General features: G+C 50.1%; 1 protein-coding gene and 1 non-coding gene across 7 annotated transcripts in view; one reads left to right on the forward strand and one right to left on the reverse strand.

Moving 5' to 3' along the window:
- Positions 1-17,829, reverse strand: part of ITSN1 (intersectin 1 (SH3 domain protein)) — a 245,535-nt gene that overhangs the window by 18,816 nt on the left and 208,890 nt on the right. For 4 of the 6 annotated variants that reach the window (XM_010862262.1, XM_010862259.1, XM_010862260.1 and 1 more), the window contains 4 exons: positions 13,860-13,981; positions 11,929-12,035; positions 5,185-5,368; positions 3,139-3,237 (listed from right to left, as the gene is read on the reverse strand). In XM_010862262.1, the coding sequence (XP_010860564.1) occupies positions 3,139-3,237; positions 5,185-5,368; positions 11,929-12,035; positions 13,860-13,981 (512 nt within the window). Of the gene's footprint in view, positions 1-3,138; positions 3,238-5,184; positions 5,369-11,928; positions 12,036-13,859; positions 13,982-17,829 lie in introns of those variants that run through there. The other 2 variants (XM_010862264.1, XM_010862263.1) reach the window with 2 other exon arrangements.
- On the forward strand, positions 2,400-2,471 carry TRNAC-GCA. The gene has a single exon. It is a non-coding gene; the product is annotated as a tRNA-Cys (tRNA).

The raw sequence follows: 17,829 nt of genomic DNA on the forward strand, positions 1-17,829 counted from the left end.
TGTTATTAATATACATGAATTATAGATCATCATATGATGATCACTTCACATGAATCTAAATCATAATTTAAAAAAATTTTTTATTGAAGTATATTTATCATTTTCTATAGGATTCTATAATATGTCATTGTAAGGATGAGCCACAATGCATAAAACTTCATATTTTTCAGTATTTCTCTGATTAATTCTTTAGAATAAATTCCTAGAGATGGAAACGCTGAGCCAAAGAGAACATGGAGTTTGATGTATACATCACCCTCCAAAGGCTGAACCAGTCTACCCTCCATGAGCAAACCTGCCAACACTGTGGACTCACAGTCCTTCCAATAAATGCGCACCTGTCAAGCCAAAAGCAATGTATTTTCTTGTTTAGTTATGCATTTCTTTCATTATCAGAGAATTTGAATTTTGTGTACATTTAGTGCATAAGTACATTAAATGAGAAAGCTAACATTTATGTACTGCTTAGTATGAGGCAGATAGACATAGATTCATTCACTCACTTAACTTTCTCAGAACGCCACGCAGTAGGTACTATCAACGCCTCTATTTTACAGATAAAGGAATTGAGGCCCAGGGAGGCAAGCTAAGTCTCCCTAGGACACGCAGCAGTGGTACGGGAGATTCGGATCCAAGCAGCCTGGTTCCTAACAACACATGCTTTACTACTATTCCACACTCCTCTCAGAGATGCCTAGTTAAAGGTTTTACCTATTTTTCTTTTTTTAAAACCTATTTTTCTATTAGGGTATTTGTCTTTTTCTTTTTGAGCTGTAAGAGTGCTTTAGATACAAACATACACACACGATCTCTATATCTTTCAGTATCTACTTGGATACAGTTAAAGTGTTTACTCAGTTTATATCTGTCCTTTGTCTTTTAATGTTTGTTACATTTTGTTACACGGAATTTTTTAAGAAAATGTTTATGCAAATAATAATGTTCTTGATATGCAAGATTCAAATAATACAGAATATTGAGAACCACTGTGCTGTCTCCCTTCTGCTTTCCTGCCTCAGAGGGAAACATGCCCAGAGCAAAGGGCATCCCTTTAGATGCTCCACACACATTTAATACCCACCCAGAGTTTTTCCAAAATAGACCCTACTGCAGGATGGCTTGTGAGGGGTTTTGTCTGTTTGCTTGTTTTACTTAATAGCATTTTCTAGATATCACTCCAACTAACACATAACAGTCTCTTTCATAGTACAGATTCACCACTTTAAGTACTCTCCTTAATGAACATCTAGTTGTTCCCAGAAGAAAGTATTTTTTTTCAAGTTGCTGCAACTTTAACTCCTTTAAAGCTCTGTCTTTGGTGCCGTGCTAAGAATTTCCCCATCTTACTATTATAAAGAATATTTTTTGCAGCTTTCCATCTGTATCTTGTAACGGCCACCTTTTAAAATTCTGTTCTTAGTTTTGCTAGTTTTCCGATCATTCTTTTGGGTTCTCAAGGGGGTGGAAATCATGTTTCTGCAAAGAATGATAATTTGTTTTTTCCTTTTTAATACGTATGCTTCTCAGTTCTTCTCTTGTTTTTGTTTTTCTTCCCATTGACTAGATCTAGAACGCCTATTTTAAAAACTTGTTTCCAACATCAATTTGCAACTAAATATTGTGGAAAGTAAACAAAGTTTTGAATTAGTTTAATAGTAACCATATGTTGGAGAAAAGGAAACGGTAGATTGAAAGCGTCTTTCAAAACTAATTATTTAACTCAGCCAATGTGACCACAGTGTACTCTGTGGGGTAGAACCGGGGTTGGACTGAGGAGATGCTTACATGAGACAGAAACTTGTGACATATAAGCGGATTCAGCAAATAAGTAAATATACTGAGGATAATGAGAGCAAGGCTTCTCATGGAGAAGGGAGTTATATACATAGAAAGGGGGAAGGCTAGAATAAATTCTATGATATCAGATTAGAACAGGAACTACTGGTGCGAACTCATGGCTTCTAACATATACATATATGATCTTAAATATATGTTTGTACACTTATGTGTATGTAACAGTGTGTATGGGTGTATACACACATATATGTTTCCCAACTCTGCCACTGAGAGACTCAAGAGGCAACAACACCTCGGAAGCAGTGAGCACACCAGTTACAGATGTGGGTTTCTAAATTCCTCACTGAAAGGAACCAGATCTAAAACCTCTCTCCACAAGCCAGCCTCCCTGTGCTTACAGAATCACAGGCTCAGAGGGTGTCCAAGTCTGTTCACTCACTTTAAGGATGGGCACACTGAAACCCTAATTTCTTCTTTTCTTTTGGCATTGGCTTTCTTGAAATGACAGGAGAACAACAATCATCTAATATCAACATAGAGTATCTCACAATGGCTTTCTGAAGACAGGTGGTGGAAACTGTATTCTTTTCTCTCTTAGAGATTCCCTGATGGCTCAGATGGTAAAGCATCTGCCTGCAGTGCAGGAGACCTGGGTTCGATCCCCAGGTGGGGAAGATCTTCTGGAGAAGGAAATGGCAACCCACTCCAGTATTTTTGCCTGGAAAATTCCATGGATGGAGGAGCCTGATAGGCTATAGTCCGTGGGGTCCCAAAGAGTAGGACACGACTGAGCAGCTTCACTTTCTTTTCACTTTTCTCTCTTTCTTATTAGGAAAACCAAAGCATCAAGACCCTGCCTGTATTAGGGAAAGAACTGACTTACAAGGTGGAAGCCACGTGTTTGTTTGCACAGCTGATGTGTGTATTATTAGCTCTGTTCACAATAAACCTTTCTGGGGCTTCCCTGCTGGCTCAGACTGTAAAGACTCTGCCTGCAATGCAGGAGACCCAGGTTCAATCCCTGGGTTGGGAAGATCCCCTGGAGAAGGGACTGGCTATGAGATCCAGTATTCTTGCCTGGAGAATCCCACAGACAGAGGAGCCTGGTGGGCCACAGTCCATGGGGGTCGCAAAGAGTCAGACACACTGAGCGACTAACACTTGCACAGTAATCCAGCTTTTCTTTCGGAGTTACCATGCAGACACCTCCTACAGCCTGTTGGTATACGGTTTCTACACAACAGATACCCAGTGTGTTGGCTGGGAACCTGCCCATGACCCCAGATCCCAGACCTGCTGAGATAGCATTCTTCTGCTTGAAAAGGCAAGGCAGTTACTTACATTTTTAATGATCAGTGGGTATCTCGTTACTCGTTGCATAGGCTTCAGTATAAAACTAGACAGGGGCATTCCCTTACAGCGTGGGTCCATGGCCAGTCTCTGAAAAAAAAGATATATATTTTTTTAATGTACTTAAAAAGTCTGCAAAATCCGGTTAGTGATATCACACCGTTATTCATGACTCCCCACCCATCGCATTGTCTCATTTATCTGGACGACAACTGGGGAGCCTGGAGCTGGAAGGACCAGGCTGGTTGCCCTGGGCCAGGGGGAGGCATGTTCCAGATGGAGGGTGGGAGCTGACTGTGGGTGTGACTCAGCGGCAGGGTTAACCCCTGCTCCCTGGTCCCGCAGACCTTCCAGGCTCCTAACTTCCAGAGATGAGATTCTAGCTTTACAGAGAATAGCCCATCTGGATACCTGCCAAAACTCTACAGCATTCCTAGAACAAGGAGAGTCGCAAAACTCTAGGGTCAGAAAAAGAATGCCCTTGAGTGCCAGAGACACTGCAAGTCCCAAGTCTCACTGCACCCGCGGGTAGGAGCCCCCAGGCAGGGTGGGGTTGGCGAAGCTGAGACGCGATGCTCAGGCCCCTGGGACTCCGGTTGTCTCCACTCTGGACTCCTTCACCTCTTTCTTTTTGCTTTTGTCAACTGAACTGGAGGACAATAGTCCTTCTGCACCAAAAAGGTGACTCTTTGTTCTATAAGTCACAGGGGTTATATGGTGACAGCTCTCTGGTCAGGCTAATGCCTTAGGAACAGGTTTAATGCCCTAGGGCCTGTCAGCACCTGGACCTGGTCCAGCCATGGACACCCTTATTCCAGGAACTCTTTGCAGCTGCCAAAGGCAGGACAAAGTCCCGCAGGGATGAGGCCGGGAGAGGTGATGAGGCGAGGCACAAGCAGGGGAGGGGGAATAAGGCCCCTCCCTGGGCTGAGGTCAGCGTTTCCCTGAAGTTCAAGTGCGTGCAGTGATGGACTCATTCTGCCTGCGCCCAGGGGAGACCCTTGGCCCTTGGGGGGACCCCCAGGTGGCCCATGGTACCCACCAGCCCAGCACTACCTCCAGTCTCCAGCCCACCCTAGGCCTACTTCTTGGCCATGTTTCTTCTTTAGAATGACTTTAGACGTTCCATTCACTGGATAGCAAATCCAAGCATTTAATATTAGAAACAAGGAGAGAAAGAAAGAACGAGAACACGTGATGCTGTAGCCCAGAAGAGATGGCACATTCCCCTCTCAGTGATGATGCCACAAACACGGTTACAGGGAGGGTGGGAAAGCCTCCCCCCACCTCAAATCCAGAAGGCACAAAGATAAGCTTGTCGTTAGTATGCTGACTCTGCTGCCCACTCATCAGAATGTGCCTGTTTAGCACAAGTCACTTTAGTCTCCTCTCTCCACTCTGGGAGAGGTGGGGGCTGATGGGGGGGGGGCTGGCCCCGCCAGCAGGGACCATCCCCACCAAGGCCGGGTCCCGGGGCAGCAGGCCCAAAGCCCGAGGCCCCCAGCAGCTTGGGGTCCCCTCCCCACAATGTCCCCTGGTCACACATGACTCTCCAGACCCTGGTTACCCTACAAAGCAGAGGTCCTGTCATCTCACACTCACCCCCGCTGACTTCCTAGGGCTTGAGCTCATGGAAAAGAACCAATTAGGGCGGGGAAATTAAAGGGTCCATTGGGATTCCCTTTGCAGCAAAGGGCAGAGAGCAGCAGAGAAATGAAGATACTCAGATTAAACAGAATAGCAGACCTGAGACCTGCCAGTCCTCCTAGGCCTGAAAATGAGACAAAGGATTTTAAATCGGTATTGCAAGAACACCACGTGCACCTGGACTGCAGACTGGAGTTTCCAGGTCAGCGCTGGTCCCTCGCCAAACCCACCCCCATGGCCCCAGTCACACCCAGCGGTGGGGCCAGCCCCCCCTCCTGTGCAGCTGAGACCTCGCCCTTGTTGGCCTCCCGTGCACGTGCGACCGCACACCAGCTGCCTGCGGATGGCCCCTTGCGGGGGCAGGGGCTTGGCTGAGCCAGGGCTCCTCACTTTGACAAACTCCTTGAAGTCTGGGGCCTCGTCAGTCTTCTGCTGGATCAAGGCGGCCCCGTTGAGCTGGCAGCTGCAGAAGCGGATGTAGGGCTGCATGTGTGGCAGCTGGGCCGTCAGGATGTCTCCGATCATCTTCACGGGCATCTTCTCCCCAGACATCTTCTTGCGGACCCTCAGCGCTCTGCACGGAAACGCAGCAAGTGAGCACCCCACCTTCGCGCTCTCTGATGGGAACATGGCACACGTCTAGGTGGCACAGAAATGGGATGTGTGTGAGGGGCACAAACCCAGGGCCACTAAGCATCTATGTGGGAGACAAGGGACAGAAAAAGAAACGAGTCTAGTGCTACAGAGAGGTGTCCCTGGGGCATTTTTCTTTTTTTGGCATGATGGTTATCTGCTGGCTCTTAGAAAGAAAGACTAAAAAAAAAAAAAAAATTTTCTATATATTTCCAAACAAGTCAGTATAAAAGACAATATTTTCGTGTGGAAATATATAGAATCTTTCTTAAAAAGAAAAATAATCTGGACATGATCCCTGGGTGGATGTCTTGCTTGATGCATGGTCCATCCAGGCTGGTCTGGCCCCAGCCCTGAATCCATTTCCAGGACCAGTGCTGTCACCCAAGGGAAGCTGTTGTGGCCAAGGGCCGTGGAGGCTCAATTTCAGATCAAACAAAACACAATGCAGATGGCAAATCAACTGCCACAGGAAAAGAATCCCACTATGTTCATGAAAGCCGGGTTTAAATGATATGCTGAACTATCTGTGCTTCACGGCTTCACTCCTGTGGCCAACTTGCAGTTGACCTGATTAAGAGAGCTCTGAAGAGAGAAGGCTATTTATATGCTAATGGAGCAATGGACCTGGAAGTTGAGAGGGGACCAGAGGGGCTGCAAAGTGCTTGTTCAGGAGTTCTCTGTAGTCTGAGTGCTTGGGGCTGTGGGAGCCAGGACGGTGCATCTCACCCTCCTAACTTGTATGGCAAATCCTAACCAACTACGATAAGAAGGGTTCGGTACTGAGCTTCTACACAACAGGGACAGCAATGTACCCGGAGGTGGGGCCACAGCACGGGAGGCCACGGGCGAGTCCTGCTCACCCTAGTGACTATGGATGATCAACAGATGGTTGGATAGAACAGAATGGCGTAACACATGATTTCAACGTAAGCGTGGGAGGACGTTACTCTGAACTCCTCTGGTTGCCTTCATGGTTGTGGGTAGGGCCATGTGATTCCCCAAAGGTGCTGTAGTCTTAGTATCAAAGACTTCAGATCACTTTCTTTCCCCCACATCTTTGGTTAAAGAAAAAAATTTAAAAATCTTTGTACTGGGCAAGCAAGCTAAGGAAAGAAACTTTAGGGACAGTGCCTTATATGGTCTAAACAACCAGTGATTCCCTCCTTAAGCAGATGCCATTGTGGGAAGAGGTGCTGGCCATTGCTGGTTGGCTGGGGCATGAGGAGTGGCAGCTTGGTATCCCCAGGATGGCCAGGTGGCGACTGCCCATTGGGTGGCTGGTGTGGAATATCTCCCAACATGTAGAAATTGGCTAAAGGGCAACATCGCCACCAATTCTGGGGGGCGAGAGCGGTGAGTAACCAGGTTATTAATACAAACTTGGGAAGAAGGAAACAGGAAGAAATTCCATCATTCCATGATTTTCCAATGAGGAGTAACATAGTCTTTCTGCAAGGGAATAAAAGTGTTTTTACCTGCCTCCCTCTTTTTTCTTTTTTTCTAAATGATGAGGAGACAAGAAAAAGGGAAAAGGAAAAAGATGACACGCGGATCATCACTGTGTTGAGGAAGTTAAGCCGGGTCCCAGGTTCTGAGGCCCACACTTGTAGACTTGAGTTGATCTTGCATGGGGGGCAGACAGGGCCTGCAATGGACCAGGCACCTCTTAGGGTTAGCTGCGGGCCTCCTTCTGGGATGTTCTACCGCACAGGACTGGGCTTGAGTGGGTGGAACAGGGGTCACCAAGCTCAGGGGCCGCATGAATGCTGCAGCCACAGCGCCGCCCCTTGGGGAGCTAATCCGTAATCTCACAGAAAGCTCAATACATGCAAGGTCTTCAACTGTGACAGAAATCAAATCAGTCAGTGAACGCATTGGAGTGCTCGCTGTTTGCTGAGCAAAAGAGTAACTCTCTGAAGTCTGCGGATCAAGAGAACGGGCAAGAGAGTTGGCTTTCATGAATGTGTCCTAGGCATCAAACACTTTTTTTTTTTTAACATGTATGACTTATTAGGTTGGCCAAAAATTTCATTCAGGTTTCTCCGTAAGATGGTATGAAAAATCCGTTATGAACCTTTCGGCCACCCCAACAGTATCCCTCTTGACTGTTGGGGAAACTGAGGCACGTGGCAATCAAGTCACTTGACCAGAGTCACACAGCTTAGAGGTGACAGGAAACCCTGGAACTCGGGGTGGAGGAGGGATCTGACTCCAGAGCCCATAGAGTATAAGCACCAAGAGCAGCCCCACCTCCAAGCTGCCCTGGGCTCCTGGCCCCCCTCGCTCCAGATGTCTCCTGCCATTCTGCCAAGAGGGGCTTCCCCAGCCCCTCTGCTCTGCCCTCCCTGCTGGCCTTCCTCTCCCCTCCTCCAAGGCACTCCCATCTCCCCTCTCACCCTGTCCATGCCCAACCAAAGTCCTTCCTTCTCCCCATCCTGTCTTTACCCACCAAGGTATCTTTTTTTTGGTGTATACCTTGGAGTATAGTATACCTTGGGCTTCCCTGGTGACTCAGATGGTAAAGCGTCTGCCTGCTATCAATCCTTGGGTCAGAAAGATCCCCTAGAGAAGGAAATGGCAACCCACTCCACTATTCTTGCCTGGAAAATCCCATGGATGGATGAGCCTGGTAGTCTACAGTCCATGGGGTTGTAAACCATTGGACACAGCTGAGCGACTTCTCTCTCTTTGGAGTATAGTTGCTTTACAATGTCGTGTTAATTTCTGCTGTACAGTGACGTGAATCAGCTGTACATACATCCCTTCCCGCTTGAGCCTCCCTCCCCACCACCATCCCACCCCTCTGGTCATCATGAAGCATGGAGCTGAACTCCCTGAGCTATATAGCAGGTTCCCACTAGCTATCTATTCAAGGTATGTTTCTAATCCATTTTTCTTTGTTTTTCTGCCTTAAAGAAAACTGTGTCTTCTTCTTCTTAAATTATTCTTGTTATCTTCTTCTTTGGAGAAGGCAATGGCAACCCACTCCAGTACTCTTGCCTGGAAAATCCCATGGACGGAGGAGCCTGGTAGGCTGCAGTCCCTGGGGTCTCGAACAGTTGGACACGACTGAGCAACTTCACTTTCACTTTTCACTTTTCACTTTCATGCATTGGAGAAGGAAATGGCAACCCACTCTAGTGTTCTTGCCTGGAGAATCCCAGAGACGGCGGAGCCTGGTGGGCTGCCGTCTGTGGGGTCGCACAGAGTCAGACACGACTGAAGCAATGTAGTAGTAGTAGTAGTATGTTCTTCTTATCATACTTAAGTTGGAAACTGAATACTTAATATTTAAGAAAAACTTTTTTTGGAGAAGCTCTTTCATTTATTTTTATTTCTTCAAGCAAGGAAACAGGAAAAGATCTCGATAAAAACAGTTTCCAGCACTTTCCACGCCCTATCTCACTTCTGCATCCCTTCTCTTATCTCCTCTAATAGCCACTCCTAAGGGTCTGCATCTAGCTCCTAACTGTAAAAGGTTCTAGATTCTTCTGTCCTACTCTGCTTTCGAAGGCAAATTTCTCAGCTCTCTGCTCACAGGTAAGAGAGCCCAGAAGCAGCATTAGTAAGAAGTCTGAGCGCCCCAGGTAGCTCCCTTTTATGTTCATTATGTTTGTTTCTTATTTATCTGTTTAATAAACCCTATGTCCCCCTTTAAGTACAAGTTGTCGCTGGCCCTTGGATCAGGAGTGGTGCATAAGTGACTGTCCACTGCAGCCCTCCAGGGAATGAAAGTGAAAGTGTTAGTTGCTCAGTCGTGTCCAACCCTTTTCGACCCCATGGACTGTAGCCCACCAAGCTCCTCTGTCCATGGAATTCTCCAGGCAAGAATACTGTGGTGGGTATCCATTCCCTCCTGGTGGCTCAAATGGTAAAGAATCTGCCTTCAATGCAGGAGACCCAGGGTCAATCCCTGGGTCGGGAAGATCCCCTGAAGAAGGAAATGGCAACCCACTCCAGTATTCTTGCCTGGAGAATCCCCATGGACAGAGGATTCTGGTGGGCTACAGCCCACGGGGGTCACAAAGAGTCGGAACACGACTGAGCAACTTCACCTTCTTCAGGGGATCTTCCCAACCCAGGGATCGAAACTGGGTCTACCACATAGGAGGTAGGTTCTTTACTATCTGAGCCACTGCCTTAAATTCTCTTTATCCTCAAATGCCTCCCTCTTCCATTGTGCCAGAAGCCCTAAATCTTCCCATTGCTGGGATTAGTCCTTTGCACAAAGAAGGTAAGTCTAAGCAGTGAAATTGTATAATCTACAATACGGGTGCTCATCATACAATTCTTTCCATTTTTCCTGGTATGTTTGAAAATTTTTCATAATAAGATGCTGAAAAGGGAAAAAACAAGAAGAGAAAGAAAGAAATCAGGTCTCCAGAAAGCTCTTTCTAAATACAAGTATTAATATTTTATCTGGAAGATGAAAAGCTTAGCCAAACTAACCAATCAGGTCATCAGAGATGATAGAAGATGGGGGTCAGAGATGCCTGATGGGGCCGTGATTGGCAGGGTACCAGCTGTACACCTGATCTACTTGCTCCCTGGAATAACCCTGCATGCTAGACTGGGCAGGTGCTCTGACTGCAATCCTACAGCTTCTGAAACAAAGGGTCGGGAGTTATCTGCCTGAGATAACTGCCCAAAGTGAGCTAGAAGGTGCTGGAGCCCGGATGAAAAATTGAGATGCCTCCCTTCTGGTTTCACCTGCTTTCCATCGAGGGCAGAACCAGGTGGAACCCCTAGTAGGGCCCTGAGTGTCATCCACAGAGCAGCCCGGGGCCCTGATCCCCTTCTGTGTGACCTTGGACAAGTCACTCAACCTCTCTGAGCTCGTTTCCGCAGCAGCAAGAGTGCTCTCAGTTCCTACCTCTGGGGCTGTGGAGCGCATCGGCGCTGATAGGAGGAGGGAGCACACGGGCCTGGCCTTGACAGAGCCCAAAAAAGGGGCTTCCAGTTCCCTGTCAGGAGCAGGAGGGAGGGTTAAAGTGCGAAGACAACAGAGAAGCAAGGGGGATGCTGAGGCGGGGTTAGGGGCTCTCTGGAACATCAGACAGGTCTCCCCTCTCCCCACCCCTCACACACCCACCCAAGGAAAGCAGTGTTAGCGCGTAGGTGTGTTTTCAACGGAAGGTCTTTGTGTGCATTTCAAAAGAACTCATCTCCCACCCCTTTAGGTTGAGTACTTGTAGGTTCAGGGATAAATGAGCCCACCTGCCCCCAAGTGACAAGGCAGCCTCTCTCCGAAGGCAAGAGCGGGTACTCAGCTCACCCCAAGGCCCAGGCCCAGCACTTACTGTGGACCAGGCACTTGGTGTCTAAATGCTCCTTAATGAGAACCCTACGTGGTGGTTACTACCCCAACTTTACAGATGAGGACACTGAGGCTCAGGGAGCACAATCAGAGCAGGTGGGTGACAGCAGGGCTGAGAGCCCAAGAATCCGACTCAGATCTATGCTAGAAGACTCTGCAGAATCTTTCTCAAGGGAGATTAATGGAAATACCCCCTCTAAACCATCCTCATCCCGTCATCTTTGATTATTTGTCTTCTAGAACGTACAGAGAGAGGATGTTCTGCTTTTGCTTCACGTCCACCTTGCCGCACCGCTCTGTCCATCCCTTCATCCACGCCCAAACACGCTCACAGTGGAGGGCTGAAATCACTTTAGCAAATCCCAGGGACCACACCCAGGAAAGAGCTGCTTCCCGTTTACACGAACCTAGAGATCAGGAGGAACCACCAGTTCCCAGGGCCTGTGTGCTGCCTCTGGGATCCCAGGACACCATGGACCTAATCTGTGTTCTAGCAAGTGTTATACGGAGGCCTGGTGGACACAGATTTGGAGGTTTGTTGTTTTTTTTTTAGGGATTGGATGATACAATCCAACCCCTTCCTTTTACAGGTGGGGAAACTGAGGAAGGGCGGTGAGTTGGGCTCCAAGCCCAGGTCTGTAGACACCTGGCCCAGTGTTTCTCCCTGGCCCCACAGCTGCGACTGGGAACTGAAATATGAATAAAATACCCACTGGTTCAGGCCAGTATCTCAGAGGGACATCCTGAGAACCATTGTGGACCGTGGCCATGGACGGTCCCACTGATTCCCATCTTCAGGAGGCAAGAAAGTCCCAAGAGACCAACGTGTCCCCCTGTGGATCCTGGGTCTGAGGGAAGGCATGAGGGCTGCCGCTCACCCCGGGTGGGGCCGGTCAGGGATCAGAACCCAGGATCAGCCCTTCTCTGTTCATTCTAGAACCATGGTAAAAGTAGGAACTGGGAGACCCGAGAAATCCACCCTCCCCAGGGAGAAACTGGGACTGTGATTCTAGAAGGCATCAGGCAAGAAAGAGTGATGGTGCCTGTGAGCAGAAATGAGGAAAAGATGTAGGAAGACACGCAGGGGGGGCATGCACGGAGAGGACACACGCGTGAAGCCACGCGGGGGTGCTAGTGTGTGAGCGCGAAGCCAGGCCGGGGGTTAGAGAGGAGAGGCTTACTTCAGTAGTTTGATATTACACATAATCAGCTCCTTCCAGTTAACAAAAATCATAGCACCCTCTTTTTCTGTCAGCAGCTCAGACTCCATCAGGGGTTTCTGAAAGATCTACAGATGCAGAAAACGAAGCAGTTCAGAAAGCAAACAGTTAGCTTGAAATTCAAACACACGCAACGCACCGATCTGTTCGGAGCAACGGGAAGGCCTGAGGCGTCTGCAGCCCTGCTCGGAGGCTCAGAAGCCGCAGAGTTTCTGAAGAAGGTGGTCCTCCCTCTGCCTGGGGGGAGGGGGTGCATGGGAGCGGGGTTCCCCATTGGGTCCACGCACAGGTTAACAAGGAGGCCCGCTAAACTCTGGAGGACCGGCCTGAACTCAGCTGGGGGGTCTGGACAAAGGCACTCACGCTCTCACTAGCTGGCCACGGCTGGACGTGGGGACTGAAAGATGCCCTGGGGTCGGTGGGGGGTGGATCCCGCATTCTTGGCCTGGCATCAGCGGCCCAGACAAGCCTCAGGAGCTCCCGGGGAGCAGGGCCTCCAACCAGCAGCCTCAGGGACGAGATGGACCCCACGGCCCTGCCCACAGTGGGGCTGGACCTCAGGCAGAGCCAGGGGGTGCAGGCCTAGCCCCGAGGGGGCGCAGCTCCTCTCCTGGGCTCCAGGAAGTACAGATGCCTGCCCAAGCCCCAAAGGGGTGGGCCACTCGCAGTACATCACGGATCTCAGCTGAGCCCCCCAAGGAGAGGTTGTTGCTACCCCTGGAGGCAGGCCACTCACTGCAAGGTTCCTTAGGGACCTAGTTTATTACAGACCTTAGTTTATTTCAGCCTGTCTTTGAAATAAACTTGGCTGGGCTAAGGCTGATCCCCAGGAGCCCCTACCCTTCACGGGTCCTTAAGCTGATGTTGAACCGGGCCTCCACCAGGCCACGCACAACGTACCACATTTCAGGGCATGACACACATCCTCGACATGCAAGACTCCTAGTGACAGTCCTGTATCTTGAGAAAGGGGTGCTTTTTCATCCCAATGCTTCCTAAGCACTCACGATGGCCTTGGGGGCCATCAACCCACCCTGCGTCTGGGACTGCTCAACACTGGGGCAGTGAGCCTTGTCTTCCCTGGTCAGTTATGAGGAGATGATCAGAGGAGACGGTTTCATGACGTTGGGGGGGGGGTGGGGGTGGGGTTCCCACACTCTCACAGTACTTTGCAGACTATAGGGGGACCCAGACACCCAGCTCGGCAAGCACCTGACCCCTAACACGCCAACGTCCCACAGGTCTGGACCAAAAGCTTCCCAACAAGCAGGGGGTTCCCAACTCTGCATCTTCTCATCCACCTGGACCAGGCAGCCAAGGCCTGTCAAGAGCTTCCTGGGAGGAAAGCCAAAATGAGGCATCGTCCTGGACGGGGTTGGGGGGTGTGTGCACGGGGCCCCAGGGAGGAAACATCTTCATTCCCTTTAACGGACGTTTCTCGGGAGTCATGGGCGGCATGAGGGATAATGCAAGCCATCAGCCCCGCTGGCCGCCGTTTTGAAACACTACTGCCAAGGGCCGGGAGGTGGTGCTCTGTGGCGTCGGGTAGTTGGTGGCAAGTTCTCTGAGTGGAGCCCTGATGCCCACCTCGCCGCTGTGAGTCCCTCCCCAGGTCTCCTCGCCCCGACGCCCACCTCGCTGCTGTGTGTCCTACTCCAGGCCTCCTCACGGGCTTGTCTGTCCCTGGCTTGAGGGACCTCTGCCCTCTCTGTGGACAGGACTCCCAGTTGGCCATGGATGAGAAGGAACCCTCTTCTCTCGGGACAGCGTCTCTTATGTGACATCCCGTCCAGAGGCTCCCACACACCTGAGAGCTTCTCAGCCTGGGAAGCAGGACCCCACCTCCTTGACAGGGACCCCAGCCCCCGCCCGGCACCCCCAGCCGCCCTCACCTCTGTGACCAGCTGCAGGTCATTCACGTAGTTCTCCTCCGTGACGATGAGCTCGTGGATGTACCCCTGTCGCTTTCTTTCAGTTGGGGTCAGCATATCCAAGAGGTGTAAGTCTGAGCACCCTGCAAAACACAACCATGGGGACCGTTTAGTCCAGGCCTGGGGAGCTTCACGGGGAAGGTTCCCCAGGGCCCTGCGGTCTCGCATCAGTGGGACCGTTGTCGTCCCCTAAACAGATGGGTCCAAGTCCTACCCCAGCACTTTGTGAAAGTGAGCTTATTTGGAAATAGGGCCTCCAGATGCAATCAAATTAAGATGGAGTCACACTCGGGACTCCACAGGGCAGCCCAGTGGTTAAGACTCTGTTCTTCCATTGCAGGGGGCCCAGGTTCAGTCCCTGGCTTGGGAACTAAGATCAGTGCATGCAATGTGACGTGACCAAAAAATAATTAACATTAAAAAAAAAAAGATGAAGTCATATTCAGTTGGGGCAGGACCTAAGTCAATATGACTGTTGTTCTTATGGACACAGAGACAGACAAGGAACACCACGTGACAACAGAGGCAGAGACTAGAGTGGCGTGTCTACAAGCCGAGGAACGCCAGGGATTGCTGTCGGCATCAGAAGCTCATGGAAAGGCATGAAACGAACTCTCCTCTGAAGCTGTCAAAGGAACATGGCCCTGCCCAAGCCTCGATTTTGGACGTCTCACCTCTAGAACTAGCAGAAAATTAATTTCTGTTGTTTTAAGCCCGCCCAGTTTGTGGGCATCTCTTTTTGCCTTTTCATACTGTTCATGAGGTTGGAAAAGACCCTGATGCTGGGAAAGATTGAGGGCAGGAGGGGAAGGGGGCGACAGAGGATGAGATGGTTGGATGGCATCACGGACTGCATGGACATGAGTTTGAGCGAACTCCGGGAGACAAGAAGCCCAGGGAAGCCCAGCGTGCTGCAGTCCATGGGGTCGCAAAGAGTCAGACACAGCTGAGCGAGTGAACAGTAAGTTTGTGGTCATCTGTTACAGCAGCCACAGGAGACTAACACAGACGGTACACGCCTGCTTCAGCAGAACCGCTGAGAGTGCTGAGAGTGAGAAGCCGTAGTGACAGCTGGCTGACATTCCCCGAGGGCTCACACCGTGCCAGGTGCTGTCCCAGGAGCTAGATCCTGACAGCTGTGTTTAATGCTCACTTAGATCCTACAAATATCTCCATTTTACAGACAGGGAAACTGAGGCTTCGAAAGGTTGCCTCACCCAAACTCTGTCAGCAGGGTGATGATGGTGAAGCCAAGACAGGACCCTGACACCGTGATCAGAGCCTGGGCTCCTACCTCAGATCACTGCTGCTGGGTCCCAGGTACATTAGTGGGGCAGATGGTTGTCTCAAGTTTGGTTTTTGGAGGATGAGGCAGCTATGCTGAGACTCTGAAGAGGCCTGGGGACAGGGCCAATGTGGGCACATCCAGACACCACTGGGCAAACTCTCCTGGACCAGGCTGCGGCCCTGCACCCACGGGACCTGGGTGGCTGGATGCAACTGTGGCTGCAGCTCCCCAGGGGAGTAGGTTCTGTGGCCCTGTGCCGGGTGGGAGTGGGCATGCACAGCAGGTGATGCCTGCCCTGGCTTCTACTCACTTAGCTGGTTATTAGGGTTTGTCTGGTTCTAATGTTCTCAGGTTATAATCCTAGGCTGCCCCCTGACTTGGGCACACTGGAATGCTGGGTGGGGAAACTCAATTCTCAGGGGTACCCCCCATGCAGGTCTAGACCCACTTCTTCCAGGTCAGGGTTCCCCTACCCCCTTCTTTTTATCAAGGGTTTCTTTTTTCAGTCACAGAAACCAGATTTGTAAAGAAGACTGGGAGGTGTCTTGGATGTAGGTGGGGGTCTCTCTGTTCTCATCCCTCCTTCTCCCACAAGGGGGCACCATGGAGCACAGTGTGAAACCCTGCCACCAGACACCAGCCGTTCTCGAAGTGGGGTCCCCAGGCCAGCAGCATCAGTAGCACCTAGGTGCTAACTAGAAATGCAGATTCTTAGGCTTCTGCTGAATTGACTGTGGGATCAGGGCCCAGGAGTCTGATTTAACAAGCTCTCTGGGTGACTTTTTAGGGACACTAAAGTTTGAGAGGGCTTCCCTGGCAGCTCAGACTGTGAAGACTCTGCCTGCGATGTGGGAGACCCAGGTTCGATCCCCAGGTTGGGAAAATCCCCTGGAGAAGGTAACAGCAACCCACTTCCATATTCTTGCCAGGAGAATCCCATGGACAGAGGAGGCTGGTGAGCTACAGTCCATGGGGCCGCAAAGAGTCAGACACAACTGAGTAACTAACACACACATGGTTTGAGAAGCCTGCTCTGAAATCTGGTTCCTCAGCTTCCATCTTTCCCTGAGGGAGTTTCTCCGTTCATGACTGATCTAGTCCAGATGCTGGAAGCTTCTGGAAAAAGAATGATTCTTCTGGGGTGAATGGTAAACGCTTCATTGTGCCCGAGATTGACTCCAAGTTCAGAGTCAATCTCGGGCACTTCCAACTTTCAGTTTTGTCCCCTCCCCTGGCCAACTTCCCTTTCTAGAATTCTAGAGCATCTCTTCCTAGGCTAGGACAATCCCAGGATGGGCAGATTGATGCTGGGAAAGCCTCAGGGATGAGCCATCATCATATTAACACCTGGCACACCCTTCCATCCAAGACCTCATTCAAAGCCACTGCAGTGCGGCCCGACTACAGTTCCACAGGGCCGCGGGCCGAGAACCTTTGCTTAGGTCTGCAGATGCTTCTGGACCTTGAGCCCTCTGCTCAGCCACCAGCTCAGCCCAGCTGTCCTTCCTGCCCCGGCACAAAAACAATTGCATCGACAGTGAATCCTCAGGAAGGAAGCAAGTCATGATTGCTCCCTTGCTGGCCTCAGCTGCCCTCTGCTGAGCTGCTGCACGAGCCCCAGCTTACAGGACGCTAAGTGATATCACCGATTTCTTTGTCTTTCATGAAGAGAGCCACCCAAAGAACACTCCTGAGATTGGCAGGAAAATATCTCCCTTCTGTCCTGTTCTCACCCAACTCTCCTGTCAGGGAATCCAAGTGCCCAGCTTCAAGGTCATTTCTTGTTAAAGGGTAGAATACCGCCCTTGCACTTCAGAGACATGTATGAACGTGGCGGAGCAGTCTCCCCTGCAATTCTCAGCACATTTCTTTCTGCAAGGGTATCAGGATAATGGTAGAGACCAGTAGCTCTAAAGCTCAGCTCACACCCACTATGCAATGCCATTTGTAGGGATACAAACATCAGCCTAGTAGTGGACACTGGTTAGACCAGTCACCCCAACATCTGTGTAGATCACAATTTCCCCTGGAGAATCTGGTGGATGCTAGAATCCTTACCCCTCCAAGAAAACTTATGGATACAATGCACATGATATACAGACCCATTCTGCACACAGTTTTACAGGATTCATAGACCTTCTTGAAGCTTGTTCATGGATTTCATTCCTTCATTCATTTGACGAATATTTACTGATATCTTAACACAAGTCTGGCACTAACTGCCAGGTGCTGGGAATTCAAGATGGAAGAGGAGAAATGCCTGACCCTCAGAACATACAGCTATGAACTCAGGGTCTTCAGCTAGGGGTAGTGCCCTCCGCAGGCTGAAGAGGGTACTCTCCCCCACAGGCTGAAGATGGTACTGCCCCCAACAGGTTGAAGGTGGTACTGCCCCCCACAGGCTGAAGATGGTTCAGTTCAGTTCAGTTGCTCAGTCATGTCCGACTCTTTGCAACCCCATGAATCACAGCACAACAGGCCTCCCTGTCCATCACCAACGCCCAGAGTTCACTCAAACTCATGTCCATCCAGTCAGTGATGCCATCCAGCCATCTCATCCTCTGTCGTCCTCTTCTCCTCCTGCCCTCAATCCCTCCCAGCATCAGGGTCTTTTCCAATGAGTCAACTCTTCACATGAGGCTG

The sequence above is a fragment of the Bison bison genome, unplaced genomic scaffold (genome assembly GCF_000754665.1).
Source record: "Bison bison bison isolate TAMUID 2011002044 unplaced genomic scaffold, Bison_UMD1.0 scf7180017864481, whole genome shotgun sequence".
NCBI classification, from domain to species: Eukaryota; Metazoa; Chordata; class Mammalia; order Artiodactyla; family Bovidae; genus Bison; species Bison bison.